This window comes from Epinephelus fuscoguttatus, linkage group LG11, assembly GCF_011397635.1.
Source record: "Epinephelus fuscoguttatus linkage group LG11, E.fuscoguttatus.final_Chr_v1".
Classification (NCBI taxonomy): domain Eukaryota; kingdom Metazoa; phylum Chordata; class Actinopteri; order Perciformes; family Serranidae; genus Epinephelus; species Epinephelus fuscoguttatus.
This window is the reverse complement of record NC_064762.1, coordinates 30,576,768-30,599,280: the sequence shown is the minus strand read 5'-3', so window position 1 is coordinate 30,599,280 and position 22,513 is coordinate 30,576,768. Positions and strand designations below refer to the sequence as shown.

The 22,513-nt window shown below is 39.3% G+C and overlaps 2 protein-coding genes across 5 annotated transcripts in view; one reads left to right on the top strand and one right to left on the bottom strand.

Annotated features, from left to right (window-relative positions):
- The window catches only part of LOC125896873 (uncharacterized), a 36,850-nt gene that overhangs the window by 8,303 nt on the left and 6,034 nt on the right, over positions 1-22,513 (top strand). The window contains exons 1-2 of one of the 4 annotated variants that reach the window (XM_049589812.1): positions 21,735-21,872; positions 22,098-22,436. The exons of the other annotated variants lie outside the window; for them this stretch is intronic. Of the exons in view, the coding sequence (XP_049445769.1) occupies positions 21,812-21,872; positions 22,098-22,436 (400 nt within the window). The 5' untranslated portion in view covers positions 21,735-21,811. Of the gene's footprint in view, positions 1-21,734; positions 21,873-22,097; positions 22,437-22,513 lie in introns of those variants that run through there. 4 annotated transcript variants of the gene reach the window in all.
- LOC125896889 (uncharacterized) lies at positions 270-4,233 on the bottom strand. The gene is made up of 6 exons (XM_049589848.1): positions 4,159-4,233; positions 3,583-3,918; positions 3,171-3,440; positions 798-884; positions 679-707; positions 270-523 (listed from the first exon to the last, which is right to left on the bottom strand). Exons 1-6 carry the CDS (start codon positions 4,199-4,201, stop codon positions 446-448), a joined length of 843 nt encoding a protein of 280 aa, XP_049445805.1. The 5' UTR covers positions 4,202-4,233; the 3' UTR covers positions 270-445.

Below are 22,513 nucleotides of genomic sequence, written 5' to 3'. Positions count from 1 at the left end.
AATCTGGCATGCAGCAGGACTACAGAAACAAGATGGCACTCAGTCATTGCTGGACAGAAAAACAAGTAAGAACATGTTTACACTCTGTATCCTGAATAATTCAGTGGTTAAGAAATAATATCTGTAGCAAAGAAAGTTAACCGTCCACTGTAAAATGTATGGTAAAGTTAAACCAAACACAATGCATGAGTGGTTGTAGAGCACTTTTTAATTTGCAGATTATATAATTCTCAGTTACAATAAAAAGATTCAACTAACCTGTTCACAGCAGTGCTATAAATGAAAATGAATTAATTTGTTCTGCACACAAAGAGATTAAAATACTTAGGCAAAGCTTTACCTGGAAGACAATTTAGACTTAAGTTTTTTAACATCTAAGAAACGACTGAAATTTGTGTTACACATTGTTTTTTCTTCTTTTGTTGTGAGCTGATGTTGAAGTTGATCAGTGGAGTCTGATGGAAGCAGAAGGTTCTCCGACGTTTTCATAGGTGACTGAACCTTCATCTTCATCATGATGCACCTGTGAAAAACAACACACTGAGATAAAATGGAACAAATAAATAACAATAATAATAGTTGTGGCAGCAACTTAGATTCAAAACAATACAGTCAGTACTGTTTACTTAGTTAAATACCAGAAACACAAGCATTTGATTACTCAGTTTTAAAACTCACAGCATTGTCCTCCACCTGTGTTTGGCTCCCTTACAAAACAACAAAAAAGAGTCGATTTTAGTTTCCACACTGTAAATCCTGGTTTATTAAGCCATGTTGTTTATAAAAAATGATCTCACCTTTAGTTCTCTTCCATATGTTGACTGTGACAACACTAATTATGAGTGTTGCTAAACCCACAGACACAATAATGTACCCCCACCAACCTGAAAATTAGAATAAAAACATTTAAAATATTTTGGCTGCAGTGTCTGATCTATTTAATGTCCTGTAGTTAAAAGAGAATCAACAAATGACAAAGGAAAACCACTGAGCTTACTTAAGGCACCCTAACATTGAGCTAAGGATATATGGTTAAAATGCCTTTATTAATTTAAGGCACATCATGGTTAAAAATCACGAAAGCAGAACACAGAGTCGATGGCATGACTGGAAAACTGAGCCAACCAGAGTGGAAAGTTGTGTTACATTATGTAGACACCTAATGGCCAGGAGGCTATATTACATCAGCATATCACAAAGTAAATACACCACAAGTAGACTGTGGGAAAACGAGTGAATATTTACAGTATTAATTCTAACCATAACGATAATATGACTTCAGAAACACCAACAGCGATAAAAGGACTAAGCCAGTTTTCAAAAAGAGCCTGAAATCTATTTCCTCATCAAGGTCTGGATACACCACACAGTGCCAAATTTAAAAAATACAAAATCTGTCTCCTAATTCATTAAGATATTCGCTACCTCTGACAAACTGTTCCACTAACTCAATACCCTCCACTTTCAAAAGGCTGCTGTTGTTATGACAACAATGTAAATGTCATGTCACAGGGAGATCTACACTAGTTCTTATGTCATATTTCTGGTCAGCCACTGTGTCTTTTAAACGTCTGTTAGGGTGCTAATGTAAAAACATTTACAGGGACAGGTGAGGTAGTGCACAACATATGTGGAGCTACAGTTAATATAACATCAACAAAGTGATTACAATGGTATAGTGACTTTATATTAGGTTACTGGTGCAATGTTGGCAAACCTAACTGACACCGCAAGCATCAGCTGTAACACACAAACCTAAATGTCCACAAACGTTCAGGCCTACCTTCATTTTTTCTAATGACTATTTACAACTTTTCTTACATCCAGGTAGAACATCGTCAGTCCCACAGTTTAGTGTCCTAACCACACTTGAAGGTGCTGCCACACTACCTGCAGATGTCATTGCCACAGTCAGAAAACTGTATGCTTTCCCCTGACTTGCACCACACCTCACTGCAACTCCTCTTCCTATATAAAAGCAACCCCATTGTAGGTTACTGCCACCCAGTTTACAGAAAGTATACTACACTATAATTAAACAAATGCAAACAAACAGATAAATGGCTCCAACAAATGGTTTGTGTGCATTTGAAAGTCCCAGTTGGTCTCTTGAGCCAGTGGTCTCCTAACTGAGAGATAACTGAGATTACTGTGTGTGAGTCTGTCCTTCATGGAGGGGGCTCATTTGTGGTGGAAGATTAGGAGGATACTGGAAAATCCTCCTCAACCTTTGAAGTTGACAGTGTCATACTGTTAAAACCAGCGGCACCATAATAAGAGACTGAGGGCTGAAATGCCAACACAGTGCCTGTATTTTAGTTAAAAACAGTAGATATCAGCATGTCAATGGGTTGTTTTAACAGTTTATGTCTACGAGAGGAAAAGTTTTATTGAAAAAACTTAATATTGTCAGTATGTGTCAGTGTCCCTTCTCCTTACATAACTTATCTTGGAGAAATTATCCCACTAAATGGTCAGCAGTGACATACTCTAGTATTTACAGCTATTTGATTGGATCACTGGGTAAGATCATGATTTAAGCTGACAAAGATCAAAACCAAGCCTTACAAAGCCTTGTTAGCTTCAGTCTCTACAGTTTGTCTGACCAAATTAGCAAAATGCTTGCTGCCCATGGAATACTAAGTATCAGGATCAGATCACAGTTCCCTGCTGATGCCTCATGTCTGTATTCACTTTTCTCCTCTTAAAAGCTCAGTTTTTTGGTTCAGCAGCTTATAAAAACTTATTTAGATGATTCTAGAAGTCCATCAAATCATTAGCACCACAATACCACTGTAGAGGAGAAATATGAATAAATCTACAACACATTTTAATGTTTTCACTGAAGTTATTCATAGTAAAATCAACAGTTGTTTTCTGACATTCAGACTTTAGGCTTCATGAGGAAACAGAGAGAGAGAGAGAGAGACAGAGACAGAGACAGAGACAGAGACAGAGACGTTAAGTCATGACCTTGTTTCACTACAGATGACGTATTGTCTCTCCCTGCTGGCTTCATTTCTTTGTTTGAAAGTGATAAGAAGTAACAAAAACAACAAAGGGTGATAAAATACCTAATTAATTACCTAATTTTGAACATCTGAGGAACTAAAAAAGAAAGAATAATGTAATATCAAAACTTGAAATTCATCAAATAAAACCAAACGTACCTCTTTCCTCGTATGAGGACTGAGGGCCAACATCACACAGCAGTGTTTCTCCATTCTTTTTATCTGTCACGTTGCACTTCAGTAACTCATAATACTTTGACTTCTGATTAGGATGAGGAGGTAATCTCACAGAGACTTCACAGGTACGAAATGTTATCCCAACGTCACGCTTATCACCCTCATACAACCACTCCACTGTGTGTTTACACCCATCATATGTCCACACAGAGCAGTCCAAGATGACCGTATCGTTATACTCATGTTCAGTCACTGGTGAAGATGGAGATATTGTGAGAGAAAGACAACAAGAGTAAAGTTAACTTCATCACTGTAATCATAATTATTGTAATGTTTCAGTATATTGTTCTAACAAGACAGTTTGAGCTGAAAACATTATGATGGAAATACTCACTGTCAACAACAGACAGATGAACCTTAGAGTCTGAAACTTTTTGTCCTGATTCATCAAACTGTCTGCAGTTGTAACGTCCAACATCATCACGTGTGACCTTCTTTATAACCAGAGAACAGTCTGCTGTAACACTCAGTCTGTCTGATTTAGCTTTTCCAATCTCACTTTTACTAATCTGCCCAAGAGTAATCAGCTCTCTTTTTGTTTCCCCCAAAGAACGACTGGAAAGCCAAGAAGTACCTCTGCATTTATCCTGACTGTTTATCACATTTCCACAAGGCAAATTGACGTCATCTCCAGCTCTGACAATGAAGGAGAGGGGGGCTGCAGTTACTGCTGTTGAAGATGAGAGAAAATATGTATAAACAAACTTTGATAAGAATATGACTTTTTGTTCACAGTTATGTGTGAGAATGATAATAAACAAAACAAATAATCGCAAATGTCCCTTTACAAGAATCCACTCAACGCACCATGTTCAAAACAAACAGTAAACTGTCTCACTTAAATCAGTGTTAGTTACTGAAATACTATCAGTCATTTTTTAAGTCATGTATGTGTTATGTATGTCCTTACCTGTAAACTGAAGCACGAGTATCAAAAATCTGAATTCACCCATAGTGCCTCTGTGTCTCTATCTCTGGTTCTCACACCCTCAACTGTCAACGATTCTGACCTAATGCTTCTTTAAAAGATACAGAGTTTACTTCCCATTAATAGTGTCACTTCCTTTCTCTGACATGAATCTTTTTTTAAATCTTTCTTTAAGTTGTTGAATTCATGTAGACAGATCAGCTTTTCATCTCTCTGAGTTTCATTTAAATATCTAAACAGCCAAAGAGCCACAGGTCAGTGTGGAGATAAAGGACATGAGCCACTGATGTGCTTTTGGGGGAGTTCTCCGCCCTACAGATGATGTGAAGGAGATGTGTTGCTCTGTCTGATGACCACACCTCGTTTTTTAGTCAGAGCTCAATAAGAGAAGCTTCAGGTCAAAATGTAAACATCTCTCACAGAGGGAATCTTTATGGTGTCAGCTGTAACATAAAAATGAGTCAAACTCCTCGCCCACCAGAATCTGACACCTGAAGCCACTGGTGCAATGTGGTCATACTGGGGAAAATGATGACATTTAGTGGTTTCCTTTCTTCTTTTGCAGAATATAGCTCATGTGAGCATGTGGAGTTTGAAAAGAAGAGGCCCAACATTGGATCTTTGAGGAACTCCACATAGTTTTTCTGCACTTTATTGTTACCTAAATATTCTCTAGCTTGTAAATTAGACCTGAACCAAAATGGGAATTTGCCAGAAATTACCGGCAGAAACATTCTTTTTATTTTAATTTTTTATTTTTTTTTTTATTTATACTTTATGTGTAATTCTGTGATAAAAGAGCAAGGGAAACAGGTGCAGAGACATAAAGACAGTTACAAAAAAAAATTACATAAAGTAAGACAGAGACATACAATAAAAATAAAGACCAAAAAAAACACATCAGAACAAAACAATATAAAACAAACAAGAGGTGGAGTACAGGCTGAACTAACTGCCAGACCTGGGTGGGTCAACGTCATGAATGTGTACCCAGACAAAACACTTTTTTTCACCATCACTGCCATAACATCCCAACAATGAAATAATAATAATAATAATAATAATAATAATAATATATCTGATAATTGTATAGTAGTGATAGTAATCTAGATTGTAATAATAATGCCCATAATACTAATAACCACAGTGAAAAGGAATAACAATGACAGTGATAATCGCAATAACAGCAATAATAATTACAATATAATAATAATAATAGAAGGAATGATAATAATTGTAATGATGATGATAATAACAATATTGGTAATAATAACAACAATAATATAATATAATATGATTTTTATATTTATATTTTATATCATAATCAGCCATTTCTATGAGAATATATTGTAATACAAAATAGTCAAATTATAATAGTCATGGTTCATTTTGGAAGAAGAAAAGAAATCAGGAATCAAGGAAGAAAAAAAGTAAATAAAAAAAAATATGATCAATGATTTGAGCCTCAGCTGTACTTTGTGATTTGAGCTAATGAGCAAGTGTAAGCATGCTAGCATGCTAAATGAGGATGGTTACCATGGCAGACATCTTATCAATACAGCCTCACAGAGCTGCTAAGTGTAGATCCTTGGTCTTGTTTATAATTATTTAATGAGCAATAGAATAAAGTCAATGGTTGTGAAACAACTCAGGATGTACAATTGAGGAAAAACTCAGAAATCAGTCTGCAGAGAGGAGATTAGGTACTCATCGAGTTTATAAGAGGTTGTTCTTTTTTCTCCCAATGAACAGCTAAAATGACTGTAAAACTGACACACAATATCCATTTGTTTGCAAATGTATTCTCCATGTTTCTTGAATAGTAGGATCACCTTCAGTTTATGGCATACTGGCTAAAACGCAGATACTTTGATAAAAGGTTATGCGACACATCTAATGTTCCCTTTGAAACTGTCTTAATTTCCTCTATGCTTAGTACCACATGACATCATCTCTACCAGGGATTGTTTTGTTTTTTTTTGATAAATTACAGCTGCAGCCCTTTTATGGAAATATTAAGTAACTTTAGGACACTTAAAATAAAGTGTTACTGAGACTGTCTGAAAATACAGCAGCAGAGGAGGAAGCTGTGAGTAAGTGTAGAGATGACGGACATGAACCGCTGATGAGATGTGTGACAGCCCTCTTGCCTTCCTGCTTTGGCTGTCTGTCCCTTGAAGGGAAGCAGGAAGGGCATCACTGATGAACTCCTACCTTGTGTGCTGCTGCTCCTCAGCTATATCAGCTGCTGGAGTCAGCTGATCTCTCTCTCACCCTGAGTGTATGGTTTGTTGTCTGCTTTAGGTTTTTTTCCTGTTGTGTTTACTTTCTTTGTTCATTACACTTGTACACTCAAACACACAAAGCACAGCTGATGTTACTGATTTATACACTTCATATTGCACTGATTAAACTTATATTTTGTTAAATAAATGTGAAGTTAAAAGTCGTGTGTTGTCCTCTCCTCTTTGTCCTTCCCTTGAGCCAGGCTGTGACAGATCTCACAGATGCAGTGGAGAGAATCTGCTTCTCTGACCGGACTGATGACCAAACTCCTTCAGTCACATTTCGAAGTTCTAGTGTGAATGATTTAGTGGCATCTAGTGGTGAGGATGCAGAACTTCTCCCATGTGCCAAGTGAGTAGGAGAAGTGACCAATGTGTAAACGTGAAAATGCAAATGACCGTGTCTGCATTGTTTGATATGTCCCTTCTGGGCTACTCTAAAACATGGCAGACTCTGCAGAAGTGGACACACTTCATATGTAGATATAAACAGCTCATTTATGCTCAACATTAGACACAGAGACGGAGGCGGATGGAGCCTTCTGTCCATACTCTGCGTTCATTTTGTCTGTATTTGTGCATATTTTCTGAAAGCTTAAGGACTGGAATGAAGCGTAGTACAAGTGTGATACAACTGGAGAATATACTGAAACTGGTGATACAGTGACAGAGAATTCTCTGTCCATGTGTTGGGATGTGAATAATGGCCACACAGACCACTGCTGTCTACACACTGCCCACATTTAAAGGTACAATGTTACAATCTCCACCACTGCCACCTCATTGGTTTTAGTCAGACACTTTTGACTCTGCCCTCTAGTGCCATCTATTGGCTGTATCTATGCCAACATACACAAGATGCATGCAAGTATGAGGACAGTTGCCACTCAGTCAACTGTTGAATCTCAGGGGTGACATGGGCTGCTTTGAGCACTTAACGGGACAAAGAAAACTGGAAGAAAAAAAAAAATATATATATATATATATATATATATATATATATATATATATATATATGACACTCTTAACAATGAAAACAAATATGAATATAGCAACATTAAAAACATAACCCAGCAGTACTAGCAGGTTTTTTTTGTGTGTTTGTTTTTGGAAGATGCGCTGGTCAGAGTGGCAGCAAGTCTGAGTAGCGGCTGTTTTTGAGTCACGTTTGAGTGTGTTTTTTTCCTTTTTAATGAATGATAACCTTTCCAATGTGATGAGTAAAGTTGTGTACACGAGGGATGATCTTCTGGCTCTGAGAAGGACCACTTATGGAGTCAGACACCCGATATCTTGTTTAACTCATCTATACACTGTGATGCCTGTATGTGTATACATATATGTCTGTCTTTGTTAAGCACTTTGGTTCAAAAATTGTTTTGCTTTTTAAAGTTTTATATAAATGAATTCATCTTGAAACTTAAAGGGTGCCCTTGGCCTTGATATCACAAACCATATGTATTAGACGACATGGGAAAGAGAACAGGCTGGTCTGCAGGTGTGTGTTAGTGCATGTGTATATCCCACTGATTAGTTAATTGTCAGCACTCTGCACTGTGCTCATTATGACTGATATCAGCAGTAACTCAGATGCTTATTGCTGGGTAGTCAGAAGAGCTGTAGACCTCTGTGATCGTCTTAGTTATTGTAATCATACACGAGGTACCACAGATACAGGAAATATTAACAACACAACTTAAGCTGAAGTTAGTTATTTTATTTTAACACAGTTTTTTTCATTTCAAGTCCTGCAGGGATCAACGGACGTAAATGCCGGTGGGTGACAGCCGCTAGCTTTGCTGTGGTTACCCACCAACAAGCAGAGCTAGCTGCTAACAGCCACTGTTGCAACAAAAAAACGCAGCAAATCCAATTAACAGCTCCACCATCACAGTCACGGCTGCTTATTCACTGTCCAATCACAGCTAACCAGTCACACGAATGGCCAGTGAAACATCCTTTAGGCCTGTTGATGCTAAATTAAAGTGACACCCACCCAGAACTTAGACCCTCAATGAGAGCGAGGAAAACTCCCATTATGAGGCCAATGAAGGAAGAAACCTCGGGAGGGCCCACTCAAAGAGAGATCCCCTTCCAGGACGATCGGCTGATGGGTGCCACGGTCTCATTGTCTGTGTCATCTCTCATCTTAACATGAGTCGTCTGCAGCTCTCTTGTTCCTCACTGTCCTGCTGTGATCTCTTTCTACTTCCTCCTGGCTGTGCGTTCTCCTCCTCCTCTGTATTCTTCTCCTCCTCTTCACTGTTAATGTGTCCTGCAGCACCTGCATCTTCAGCCACATCAGTAAGGCCACTACTGTGAGCAAGATGGTGGCCAGGTGTAACGGTGACAGTGTCCGAGCTGCTGTCGTCACACCATCTTTGTTTCTTGCTGATGTTCTCTTCTTCAGCAACCTCAGCACTTTCTCTTTCCTCTGTGAAATCCTCACTGTCCGTGCTGCAGGTGTCGCTGTTGTTGCTGCTGTCATCAAACTCATCCCACTATCTGAATACTTTGCTGCTTCTCTCTTTGATGTCATCCTCATCCTCATCCTTCTCTCTTGCCTTTTCCTGGATTCTACAGGCATAGGGTCGACTTCTTCTTCGCCATAGTTGACTCCTGCCTGAGCCACAGCGCTAGCTGTTAACGTTGTCAGCGTTGTTACCGTCATCAGCGTGGTCAGGGTTGTCAGCGTCATTAGCATTTTCATTGTTATCGTTGACAATGTTATTATCGTTGTCATGATTTCCATCGTTGTCCTGGTGTTCATTGTTGTTGTGTAGTAAATAGTATTTTAATATTTTAACTCATTGTTTATTAGGGTCTTATTAACACCACTAGTGGGTTTTTACTGTAACTATTAATTTTTGCAATAAGTTATTTTTGATTACTTAATTCTATTTCAATATAACTTTGATTATCAGGAGCAGCCTGTATTTTTTCCCCATGATTTTGGTTCATTTTTAGTAACTCTTGGACTTATCCTTCTATTATCATTCTATTATCAGGCACTGGTTTTTGCCTCTGCTGCTTGAAAACACTTCCGTCCTGTATATTTGTATATTTTTAGATATTTAACACTCTATTGTTCTGAAACTGGGCCCAGTGAGTGACCCTGACCTTGGTAACTCACTGGTCGTCTGGTACTGGTTGTAAAAAGTAAAAACTGTGTACTTAGTGTTACTGTAATTTGAATCATTCTCTGGCACAAGAATTTCCTTTGGGACAAATGAAGTTCTATTGAACTGAACTGAATTTTAACTTGACCTGGACTCCTAGATTATTTCAGTGTTGCTCTCCATCCCACTGAACTGTGGGACTGACGATGTTCTACCTGGATGCAAGAAAAGTTGTGAATAGTTCTAAGTAATAAATGAAGTGACAGAGAAAAGGTAGGCCTGAACGTTTGTGGACATTTAGGTTTGTGTGTTACAGCTGATGCCTACAGTACATGTCAGTTAAGTTTGCTGACTTTGAAGCAGCAGTCTACTTGTGATATATTTACTTTGTGATATGCATATGTAATATAGCCTCCTGGCCACTAGGTGTCTACATAATGTATCACAACTTTCCACTTGGGTTTACTCCTTTTTCTGGTTATGCCCTGAGGAAGACCCAGTGTGGGTCAATACTGGTTGGCATCTCCTTTTGTGATTTATAACTGCATATTCCCTAAGGCATTGTAACTATATATGTGCTGTAAGTAAGCCCTTTTTCACCTGTCGATTCTCTTTAAATCTTGGACAAAATGTTTTAAATGTTTTTATTCTAATTTCCAGGTTGGTGGAGGTTCATTATTGTGTCTGTGGGTTTAGCAACACTCATAATAAGTGTTGTCACGGTCAACATATGGAAGAGAACCAAAGGTGAGAACCTTAAAGGGACAGTGCACCCAAAAATAAAAATTCAGCCACTATCTACTCACCCATATGCTGATGGAGGCTCAGGTGACGTTTTAGAGTCCTCCCTACACCTCCGGAGATCCAAGGGGAGAGGAGGTAGCAACACAACTCCACCTAATGGAGGCTTACAGTGCCCCAGATTCAAACGTCCAAAAACACATACTTGAAACTACAAAATATCTCCCTACTGCTTGTCCGTAGTGATCCAAGTGTCCTGAAGCCCTGACATAAAAAGTTGTTTGGACAAACGTCATTTGAACTCTGTTTTTAGCCTCATTGTAGCCTGTAGCTCTAACTGCCTCTCTCTGCACACGTGTGAGCGCTTGCGCGAGACCAGCAAAAGCACATGAGCACACATGAACGCGGTGCCCCTGTCTCACGGTCTCGCACAAGCATGCACACGTGAGCGCGGTGCACAGAGAGGCAGTTAGAGCTACAGGCTACAATGAGGCTAAAAACAGAATTCAAATAGATGAGTAGATAATGGCTGAATTTTCATTTTTTGATGCACTATCCCTTTAACAGACAGTGAACACTGTCATTCTTAGAAACAAAAAGGTTTGATAAACCTGGATTTACAGTGTGGAATCTGAAGTCAACTCTTTTGTCTTCAGGGAGCAAAACACAGGCGGAGGATGATGCTGTGAGTTTTCAAGTTTTCTGAGTAATCAAATGCTTGTGTTTCTGGTATTTCATTAAGTAAACAGTACTGACTGTATTGTTTTAATCTAAGTTGCTGCCACAACTATAGTTATTTATTTGTTCCATTTTATTTCAGTGTTGTTTTTCACAGGTGCATCATGATGAAGATGAAGGTACAATCTTCTGCCTCTGTCAGACTCCACTGATCAACTTCAACATCAGCTCAAAACAAAAGAAGAAAAAACAATGTGTAGCATAAATGTGACTATTTTCCTAGATGTTGAAAAATTTGTGTCCTGTTTGGACTTGATTTTAAGATTTTACTTGTTGCTTGTTGAGGTAAAGCTTTGCTTTCGTATTTTAATCTCTGTGTGCAGAACAAATTAATTCATTTTCATTTATAATACTGCTGTGAACAGGTTGGTTGAGAGTCCAGTATGTTTTGTTCACTCGTTGTTGTGTTCAGGCCCGGACTGGCCCACGGGAGAACCGGGGAGTTCCCCAGTGGCCTGGCCCGCAAGTGGTCTGCTCTGGCCTTTTTTTTTTTAAGGCGCGCTCTGCATAGGGTGGCCATACGTCCGGATTTAGGCCGGACAGTCCGGAATTTAAATGCCTTGTCCGGCGTCCGGCGCAGCCTCAAGCCGGACGCTTATTTGTCCTCCTTTTTGGAGTTGCACCTGAACGCAACGCTGCATCTCGTCCAATGGTGTAAGACTTTCGGTTAAAAAAAAATTGGTTAAAAATGATTGGTTAAAAGCGGTGTCACTCAATTCTCCGATTTTTCATTGGTTGAAAATGTAAACAAGCCGCCCCCTGTTCCCATGTGCTAGCTGTGTCACTTATCTCGTTAACTGAATGTTAACATGCCGAAAAGACGGACCTCATTTAATGCCAAATGGTCAAAAGAGCACGTTTGTCAGCAAAAGTAGGAAAGACGATTTGCATGCGTATTGCACACTTTGTCGCTGTGATGTGGACGTTAGCACACAAGGAAAGGCAGCCATTGAAAGGCATGCTAGCACGGAGAAACATAAATACAACAGACGGGCCGCAGGCACCTCCTCCCTCCGGTTGTTTTTTCGGGAAGCAACGTCATCGCCTGAAGATGACAAGATATCCGCTGCAGAACTTTGTGAAGTTTATCATGCAGTCAAGCATCACCAGTCATAGTGGAAGCTTCCCTCAGCTCTCTGGAAATGGAAGGTTGCCACAGTGTGGAGCGATATCTGAAACTGTTTTCAAAAGCAGATGTACCACTTGTGAATCTCAGGAAGGTCAGTGCCTACATTTTCTCCATCCCATGCAGCAACGCATACACAGAACGAGTCTTCTCAATGATGACATCTGCATGGAGAAATGAGAGGAACCGTATGGATGTGGACAGCGTAAAGACAGAGCTCCAAGTTTGTGTAAACTTCACCTTTCCCTGCATAAGCATGTACCAGAAGTTCCTTGGAAACAAAAAACTCTTGGATGCAGCCAGAAAAGAGCAGAAGTATTGCAGATAGAGAGTCAATTATTTGGTGAGTACAATATTATCATCTTTTGTTTGTTTGTTGTATACTATATTTAATTAAACAAATATACACTTAATACTTCTGCCAAATTGACTGTAATGCAACATTCTGATTTTATGCATGGGCTTTATGAAATGAATATGTACTAGGTTTAAAACAATACAGACTTTTGAAGGTTGATAACAGTATTTTGGCTATGTTTTATGTGGACTACCCTCTGCAGGAGATGGAAAGACCCACAGGCAGTGGAGGCTTGCCTATGAGGACCCTGGAGGTGCTGTTGTCTCCTGAGCTGCTGCAGCAGGTGAAGGTGGATTTTGCTGAGGGCTGAGGCCATACTGAAGAACAGGATACTGAGGACAGGGACTTAAATCAGTTAAAATACAGGTGGACTGCAGCTGCACACACACATACATAAACACAAATACACTGCAGACATGTCCCCAAAGGACTGAATCACTGTGGAATACACTATGGACTTTTCAGTTCAATATTCACCCGTTACATGGTGTTTTTCTTCTTACTGTCTTTTGTTGTTTACATAAAAAAAGTTCTATATGCTTATTAAGAACTGGAATGTATATTTTTTGCATTTATTTATTTATTTTTATGTAAATTTAATTTGCACATTTAAGGCCATACTGTAAATGTTCTGCTTTGTGGCACTGCACTTTGCAAGACAGATGTATTGAATAAATACAAATACTGTGAACAAATACTTTTCGCCTTCTCAGGAATATTTTTTCCTCTTCTGTTACACATACATCATGATATATCATAGATAAATTGTCTTGTGATGAACAGAGTATCTCAGAATCACTGTATCATGATACCATCATGTACAAAATTGTATTGTCATGGGGAGTACACTAGAGTTGAATGTTGCGATTTTTCTTTCCTCACTAAATGCCGCAAAGTGTCCTCCTTTTTGGTGTTGTGGAAATGGCCACCCTAGCTCTGCAGCGCAGGTGGCCGTGCCGGCTGGCAGAGAGCCTGCCCGCTGTCAGAAATGATAGGTGCTTGTCAGCATTTGTCACAACGATTGGTCAAAAAGGTTTTTTTTTGGGTTTTTTTGTAGATTCAAGACGTTCAAGGTGGAGCTGAATGGGAGAGAGATAAAAAAAAAAGGGCCATTGAGGAAGAGATGGCCAAATGTCATAAACTTACAGATATGTTCAGAGCCCCCCCCCCCCCCACCCCCCCCCCAGCAGCAGCAGCTGCTTGACGTCGTCAAATGACGATGCTGCAACAAGTAAGTTACAGTTTTTTTCTCGATTGTTTACACACATTTTCTGAAAGCATGCCTCATACTCTCAGAACTCTACACAAATCAAAAAACACACACATAATTGGCAAAACCCCTCAATTCCCCTGCAAAATGAAACTTTACATTCAAAACAATGTTATTTCTTCTCAAAATGGTATTTTGTTTTCAAATGACACACACAAACCATCATATGAATAGACATTTATAAGAACCAGTTGAACACTGATGTGCTCAATGTAAAACACTACGATGAATGGAAAACACTTCTTCTCCATTCATCATAATGACTTAGGCCTTTTTTTGTTCAGTGTTACACTTACTACAGACAGTACATACATAAGTGTGTTGTAAAATATTTTAGAATATTGTTTTTATACTCAGAACACACAAATACACGGTAACAAATATATTTTATTTTTCCCACAAAAACAATGTACACAGTGTACATCCCAACCAACACAAAGTTGCACATACAGTGGTCTACATACAAAACAACAGAAGAATTTACTGTATACAGTTATAGTAAAAAACAAAACAAAACTATGCAGCATCCTCTCTTCTGTTTCGGTCTGGCCACAGCACCTCATCCACATCACAAGCAATGTTTTCCCTGTCCAAGCAGTGGGGGAAACATCGCCTAGCATGGCGAATCCAGCCATGAAAAGCATCAACTGCTATATCTCCACATGCGTCTTCCATAGCTTGGAGAAGGGGTATACGCGTTTGTGGATTTCAGTCATACACTTTCCATCTCCAGGCAGAAAAAAATTCCTCAATAGGATTGAGGAATGGAGAATATGGAGGAAGATAAACAACTAAAAAGCGTGGGTGGGCAGTGAACCAGTTACGAACCAGAGCAGCCCGGTGGAAACTTACGTTGTCCCAAATGACAACCTGAGCTGCTCTGGGCCGTCTATCTGATCTGGTGGAATGAGTGTGTTGTGTAGGGTGTCCAGGAATGTGATCAGATGGGCAGTGTTGGAGGGGCCAAGGGTAGCAGAGATTACGGTCCTTGGCCTTCCTCGTCCTCATCCTCGTCCTCGTCCTCCCCGTCCTCCTCCTCTTACTCTCACTCCTCTGGCTCTGGCTCTGCCTCTGTTTCCAATGCTGGCATCCATTGCTCCAAAACAGAAGAGCTCACCTGTTGCCCTTTTATGCTAAAGCTCTGATTGCTAATTGTAAAACTGTGTGACAGGTGTTTGCCCATGTGATGAGTCAATGTGCATAGTAGGGCAATTAACTTTAGAATTTTGAATGACAGTGTGTTCCTTGTGAAAACGAGATTTTCTTCATAAAAATTGTGCCAAATGCAGAGAATTGTGTGTATTGTTTTGAAAAAAGTCTGTTTTAGAACTGCAATTTGAATGTAAAGCAAGAATTGTGCTTGTAGTTTAGCAGAATTGGTTCAGGGGGTTGGTGCATGAGTTACATGTTGTGGTCATTGTGTCTCAAGTACCAGTATTTGTGTGTAAACAATTGAGAAAAACTGTAACATAGAAAGGTAAGAAAACTGGTTATTCTCAACATGAGGTCCGGGGAGGATGGGGACCGACCCGAGGACAGATAACTGATTGATGATAAGCTATAAGAGCCAAATTAACCTGTTAGGGTCCATTTGGTTCCATTTTGTACAGAGTCAGGCCTATAATTGAATGCTGCATGTTATACAACAGTTAGTTCCGGCCCTGCAATCTGATTGGTCGAGAGACAGTAAAACCGTGATGATATTGGAGTGCAACATCACGGTTATTTCACTGTGTATGTATCACTCCGCCTCACAGCTGCTTGCAATCAACAATCAAATCAAAACTGACGGTTAGTGTCAGTTAGGTCAGCAGTTGCGTTGTAGGCTAATTAATTCATCCACTGTCAAACAGCCAAAAATATGGATTTATTTCCTAAAATAAGTTTTGAATTGAACTATGAATGGTCATCAGAGGAAGATGAGGGAGAGGAGAAGCTGAATCCATCTGAGCACACATCCAGGTTTGTCAGTGTTTCATCAGCGGAGCTCAATGACTTGGAGAAAAGCAACATACTGTCAGATCAGAAGGCAGAGTCGGCTGTGCCTGTGAAGCCACAATCCACCATGCAGTCACCACAGACTTATTTCACCGGCTGCACAATTAATGGAAACGTGCAGATAAATGTGTATAAAGAGTAAGTGCCTGGCGCACCATGTCTGCGTTACATAGCAACGGTGACAGCGGAGTCCTGAGGGAACTATTTTTGTTGGCGGAAGACAAATAAAATGCTTAAATTACCTATTTTGTCCTCATTTTTCAACATTTCTTAATCAGCCTTGCTTATTTAATTGTTGAACTGTTGTATAAAAGCAATATCACACTCGAGCTCGTGATGTTGTACTGTGATATCGTCACGGCAGTAATTGTCTTCGGCACTCGGCTTGCGGCCTCGTGCCTACGACCAAAACACAGCCATGACGATATCACACTACAACATCGCTCCCTCTTGTGTGATATTGCTTAAATGTCAAACTGGGTCTGGGGGCCCCTTGAAATGAAAACTTTTTTTTTTATTATTATCACTGTGCCAGCAGAGAGGAGTGACTTGTTTTCTATGCACTTTAAGTATGATTGAAGACAAATTAATTGCTTCCATTACAGTAAACACTGGTCAAATGAACTTTTTGACTTAACAGAAAACTACACAAACTACACTGATTATTACACACTGGGCCTTTAAGTTAAGTTTATTTTATTTCACAAAGTGAGAACAGTCACAACACTATTTTCTGTATTTTCATTTGCATGTAGGGTTACATAGCTGAAATGCACAACCTGCTGACCTTCTAAGGCAGTGATTTTTTGGGTCCCAACCCATGAGTGGATAACAGCAGAGGTCCAGGTGCCACATTAAACACTTTTTATGGAGAAAAAGATACATGCATGCATGCATACTAAATAAAAATTAAATAAAAGTCACAGCACTTTATTTTCTATATTATAATGTGCATGTAGGTTACAGCTGTAACTTTGAAACACAAATTGAAACAGAATCATGTGATTGTTTTATTGTTTAAATTAAAATCTCACTAAAATCTGTGTGATTTTCACCTGCCTTTGTCTTTCATTTGATCATTGCAGTATCTTTGAAGACTGAAACAGGGAATACTATATTGATGACTACTGACCAATACATAGAAACATTTTAATTATTTCACCTTTGTTTTTACATGGTAGTGAGAATATTGCTACATTGCTTATTTTACTGCACAACATATTTGGTAGGTCTTCCTGGGTCAAAAATACCTCCACAGGTGGGTTGCAGCGCAGGCTGAAACAGTTTGGGGACCCCTCTTAAAGATAGGCTCTTATCTGTCTAAGTTCAAAAGTTTTTTACAAATTACAAATGACCTTCTCATTGCTTCAGACAAAGGACTTGTCTCTGTACTTGTTTTATTAGATCTTAGTGCAGCATTTGACACTATTGACCATCAAATTCTACTGCTGAGACTGGAACACTTAATTGGCCTAAAAGGTTCTGCACTAAGCTGGTTTAAATCTTATTTATCTGATCGTTTTCAGTTTGTTGACGTTCATAATGAATCATCCTCACGTACCAAAGTTTGTTTTGGAGTTCCGCAAGGTTCTGTGCTCGGACCAATTCTATTTACTCTATATATGCTTCCTTTAGGTAACATCATTAGAAATCACTCTATAAATTTCCATTGTTATGCGGATGATACTCAGTTGTATTTATCGATGAAGCCAGAAGAAACTAATCAATTAACTAAACTCCATAACTGCCTTAAAGACATAAAAACTTGGATGAGCACCAATTTCCTGATGTTAAATTCAGACAAAACTGAAGTTATTGTTCTTGGCCCCAGAGACTCTTTATCTGATGACATAGTTTCTCTAGATGGCATTGCTCTGGCCTCTAGCACTACCGTAAGACACCTCGGAGTAATATTTGATCAAGATTTGTCTTAATTCTCATTTAAAACAAACCTCACAGACTGCATTTTTTCATCTGCGTAACATTGCGAAAATTAGGCCTATCCTGACCCGAAAAGATGCAGAAAAATTGGTCCACGCTTTTGTTACCACTAGGCTGGATTACTGTAACTCTCTATTATCAGGTAGCTCTAGTAAGTCCTTAAAAACTCTCCAGCTAATTCAGAATGCAGCAGCACGTGTACTAACAGGAACTAAGAAACGAGATCATATTTGTCCTGTTTTAGCTTCTCTGCACTGGCTCCCTGTAAAATCCAGAATTGAATCTAAAATCCTACTGTTAACTTATAAAGCTCTAAATGGTCAAGCTCTGTCATATCTTAGAGAGCTCATAGTGTCATATTATCCCACCAGAACACTGCGCTCTGAGAACGCAGAGTTACTCGTGGTCCCTAAAGTCTCCAAAAGTAGACCAGGAGCCAGAACCTTCAGCTATCAGGCTCCTCTCCTGTGGAATCATCTTCCTGTTACAATCCGGGAGGCAGACACCGTCTCCACATTTAAGACTAGACTTAAGACTTTCCTCTTTGATAAAGCTTATAGTTAGGGCCGGCTCAGGCTTGCCCTGTACCAGCCCCTAGTTAGGCAGACTTAGGCCTAGTCTGCTGGAGGACCCCCCTATAATACACCGGGCACCTTCTCTCCTTCTCTCTCTCTCTCTCTCTCTCATATTCTATTACTGCATGTTGCTAACTCGGCCATTCTGGATGTCACTAACTCGGCTTCTTCTCCGGAGCCTTTGTGCTCCACTGTCTCTCAGATTAACTCATATCGCAACGGTGCCTGGACAGCGTGACGTGTGGTTGTGCTGCTGCCGTGGTCCTGCCGTGGTCCTGCCAGATGCCTCCTGCTGCTGCTACCATCTTTAGTCATTAGTCATACTTCTACTGTTATTATACACATATGACTATTGTCACACATGTATACTGCCAGATATTAATACATACTTTCAACATATTGTACCACAGTAGCCAGAACTATAACTATAATATTATTACTTTCAACAATGTTGTTGTAAGCTACTGTCATTACCTGCATCTCTCTCTCTCTCTCTCTCTGTCTCATTGTGTCATGTGGATTACTGTTAATTTGTTATGCTGATCTGTTCTGTACGACATCTATTACACGTCTGTCCGTCCTGGAAGAGGGATCCCTCCTCAGTTGCTCTTCCTGAGGTTTCTGCCGTTTTTTTTCCCCGGGGGTTTTTTGGGGAGTTTTTCCTTATCCGCTGCGAGGGTCATAAGGACAGAGGGATGTCGTATGCTGTAAAGCCCTGTGAGGCAAATTGTGATTTGTGATATTGGGCTTTATAAATAAAATTGATTGATTGATTGATGGTTTTCAATATCTATCTAATGTTACTGAAATAAGATCAGATAAGTTGAAGCTGCTGCTGACTTATATTTTTACATGTTTTACTGTTGCATTGAATATGGGTGTTGCCATATTGATTATGATAAGCTGACATCAAAATGATTTGCTGACAAAATAATACAATCATGTTGTTTAGTTCAGTATAATATCCATTCATATAGGAGCCCTGGTTTATTGATGGGCACATTTGGTGAGGGTAGGGAAGAGAAAAGCACTGGACTGGAGGACTATGAGTAGGGTTGCTGTTAAAGTTGTGTTTAATAGAGTTGTTGTGTGACTGTCAGTCTGGAATAATGAGCTGTATAATATAATAATATAATAATGTGTGTCCATGTGCACGTGCACGTGTGTGAGCACGTAATGTGTGGATTGGGTGGCCTGGGTGAATGTATGACTCCTGGCCTGAATTTTTGTCCCAGTCCAGCCCTTGACATTAATTCTTAATAACTGTAAGACTGAATTATTCAGGATACAGAGTGTAAACCTGTTCTCACTTGTTTTACTGTTCAGCAATGACTAAGTGTGCTTTTATTTCTGTAGTCCTGCTGCATGCCAGATTGTTCCTGGTTGTTCTGGCACATTTTTTTTGCCACATAGAGAATACTTTGTGTCTGTTGGTAACGAAAGTGCAGGAAAATGATGTGGAGTTCCCCAAGGCTCCATTCTTGTGCCTCTTGTTTCAAACTGTACATGCTCACACATAAAAATAAAATGACAGTAGAACAGCCATTCCCATTCAAATTAAAATATCAGGAAGATCAGGGCAGCGGCCATTTTTATGTGCACTGGTGCCATTGCAGTCATTGTAGTGGGCTAACTTCTGTAAAAACAAACTTGACTCAAGTCGCAGCTCATTAAGGTGAGGTTCTGCAGTAATGACCAAACCAGCAGTAGAGTAGTAACTTTACATTTTCAAATAAGCAATCTGTTACTTTGAAAATATCACTGTTACTGCTATTTCCCTGTTTGTTTTGTTGCCATTAATTTCATGTTCAGACATGATGTAACTTTAGTATAGCTGCCTCTGAAGAACGAGTCATACCTGCTACTCAGTGGACAGCTGAGAGGAGAGACATGGCGGGGATAAACAGCGCACAGATCAGCATATTTTTTACATGTAATTGTGAATTAAGAATTTATTTTGACCAATATTCAACATTTTTGGTGAATTTTATTTTGTTTCTGTTTAGTTTTAATGCAGTATGTTTTATAATAAGTTAAGAAAGCATTTAAGCTAAGGTTACTCTTAGTTTGGTGAAAGCGAGAAACTTTGTACAGTAGTATTTTTGTGTTTAACAACAAAAATAAGGGTAAGAAAAGGCCAAAATGGAGTTGTCAAATCAGCTATTGTGACACCCTGTAACTGCCCCACTTGACAACTTACAACAATCACCATTTTCTTTTGTACTAGTCAAATGACCTTGACAACCAGTTCAATGTCCTACCTACAAATTCAGTCTCTATGTGCTCACATTACTGTAGCTATATTTAGCAACATTGGTAAGGTCATGAACTGTGACCCAAATTCAAACAGCCTCGTCAGTGGGTTTACAAAATTAGCCTACTCACAGTTTTACAAATATAGTTACAGTTGAAGCATTTCTGTCAGAGTGACCAAAATAAATCTTTCCATGCCCTAATGTTTAGGTAGAGTTGAAAAAAGGTGCTTCTGTTGCTTTGCTCCCACTCTGCACTGCTCACAAAACAAACTGATATAATCAATATTGTGATCCATTGTGCTTGATGCATTTTGTATTGCAACATATACAGACACACCATTACACCCCTAAATGACAATTAAGTTAATATGAACACATATTGTGGGAACAAACATGCTGAATCCACACGAATGAAGGAGTGGGAGGCAGTGGAAGTGTGACTGCAGAGAAGAGGTGTGAAAGCAAAGATATAACCCTGAGCAACCAATTCATCATTATCAGTCTACAATGACAAGGCCTCAGAGAGAGACCCCAAAACTTCCAAAGATTAAATTATGTCCTACATGAGCCCAGAGAGCACAATGTGTTTACAAAGTGTTGACTGTTTGATCCTGAGAGCCTTATCTGGTCCTCATCAGAGCTCTGCTGCCGTTATTACCCACATTCTCACCAAACACTTCCCTTTCAGTTCTCAGAAAATAACACTGATCTGCAATGAGGAACCAACAAAATTTCACACCACTAGACATCGTCATTCTTCCACTCTTCTATGACCGTATTGCACCAATGGCTTCAGACGTCAGATTCTTGTGTTTGACTAACTTTTGGTTGTGTATGAGCAGAGACGTTCACTGTCGACTCCAACAAACCAGACTCAGTTCGCAGCTGATAATGTTACGATTCTTTCTGTGAGAGACATTTACATTTTGACCTGAAGTGTCTCTTGTTGAACATGTCACATGTCTATTATCTCCACACTGAACCACATCTGGCTTTTTAGCGGTTTAGATATCTCCAAGAAATTTAGAGTGATGAAAACCTGACCTGTCTACGTTAATTCAGCAACTGAAAGAATGATAAAAAAAAAAAAAACAGATTCAAGCCACAAAAAGGAAGTGTCACTTCACTAATAACAGGAAGTAAACGCTGTATCTCTCTTAAAGAAGCATTAGGTCAGAATCGTTGACAGTTGAGGATGTGAGAACGAGAGATAGAGACACAGAGGCACTATGGGTGAATTCAGATGGATTAACAAGACTTTATTTTTGATACTGCTGCTTCAGTTTACAGGTAAGGACATACACAACACATACATGACTGAAAGAAACACTGCTGATACTATTTCAGTAAGTTAACTAACAGTGATTTAAGTGAGACAGTTTGCTGTTTGTTATGACCATGGCATGTTAAGTGGATTCTGGTTAAGGGACATTTACTGCTGACTTCACATGAAGTCATGTAAAAGCCATATTGTTATTACAGTTATTTATTTATATTTTCTCTCATCTTCAACAGCAGTAACTGGACAAACCCCCCTCTCCTTCACTGTCAGATTTGGAGATGACGTCAGTTTGCCTTGTGGAAATGTGATAAACAATCAGGACAAATGCAGCGGTACTTCTTGGCTTTCCAGTGGCTCTTTGGGGAAAACAGCAGAAGAGCTGATCAGTCATGGGCAGATTAGTAACAATGTGATTGGAAAAGCTAAATCAGACAGACTGAGTGTTACAGCAGACTGTTCTCTGGTTATAAAGAAGGTCACACGTGAGGATGTTGGACGTTACAGCTGCAGACAGTTTGATGAATCAGAACGACAAGTTTCAGACTCTCAGGTTCATCTGTCTGTTGTTGACAGTGAGTATTTCCATCATAATGTTTTCAGCTCAAACTGTCTTGTTAGAACAATATACTGAAACATTACAATAATTATG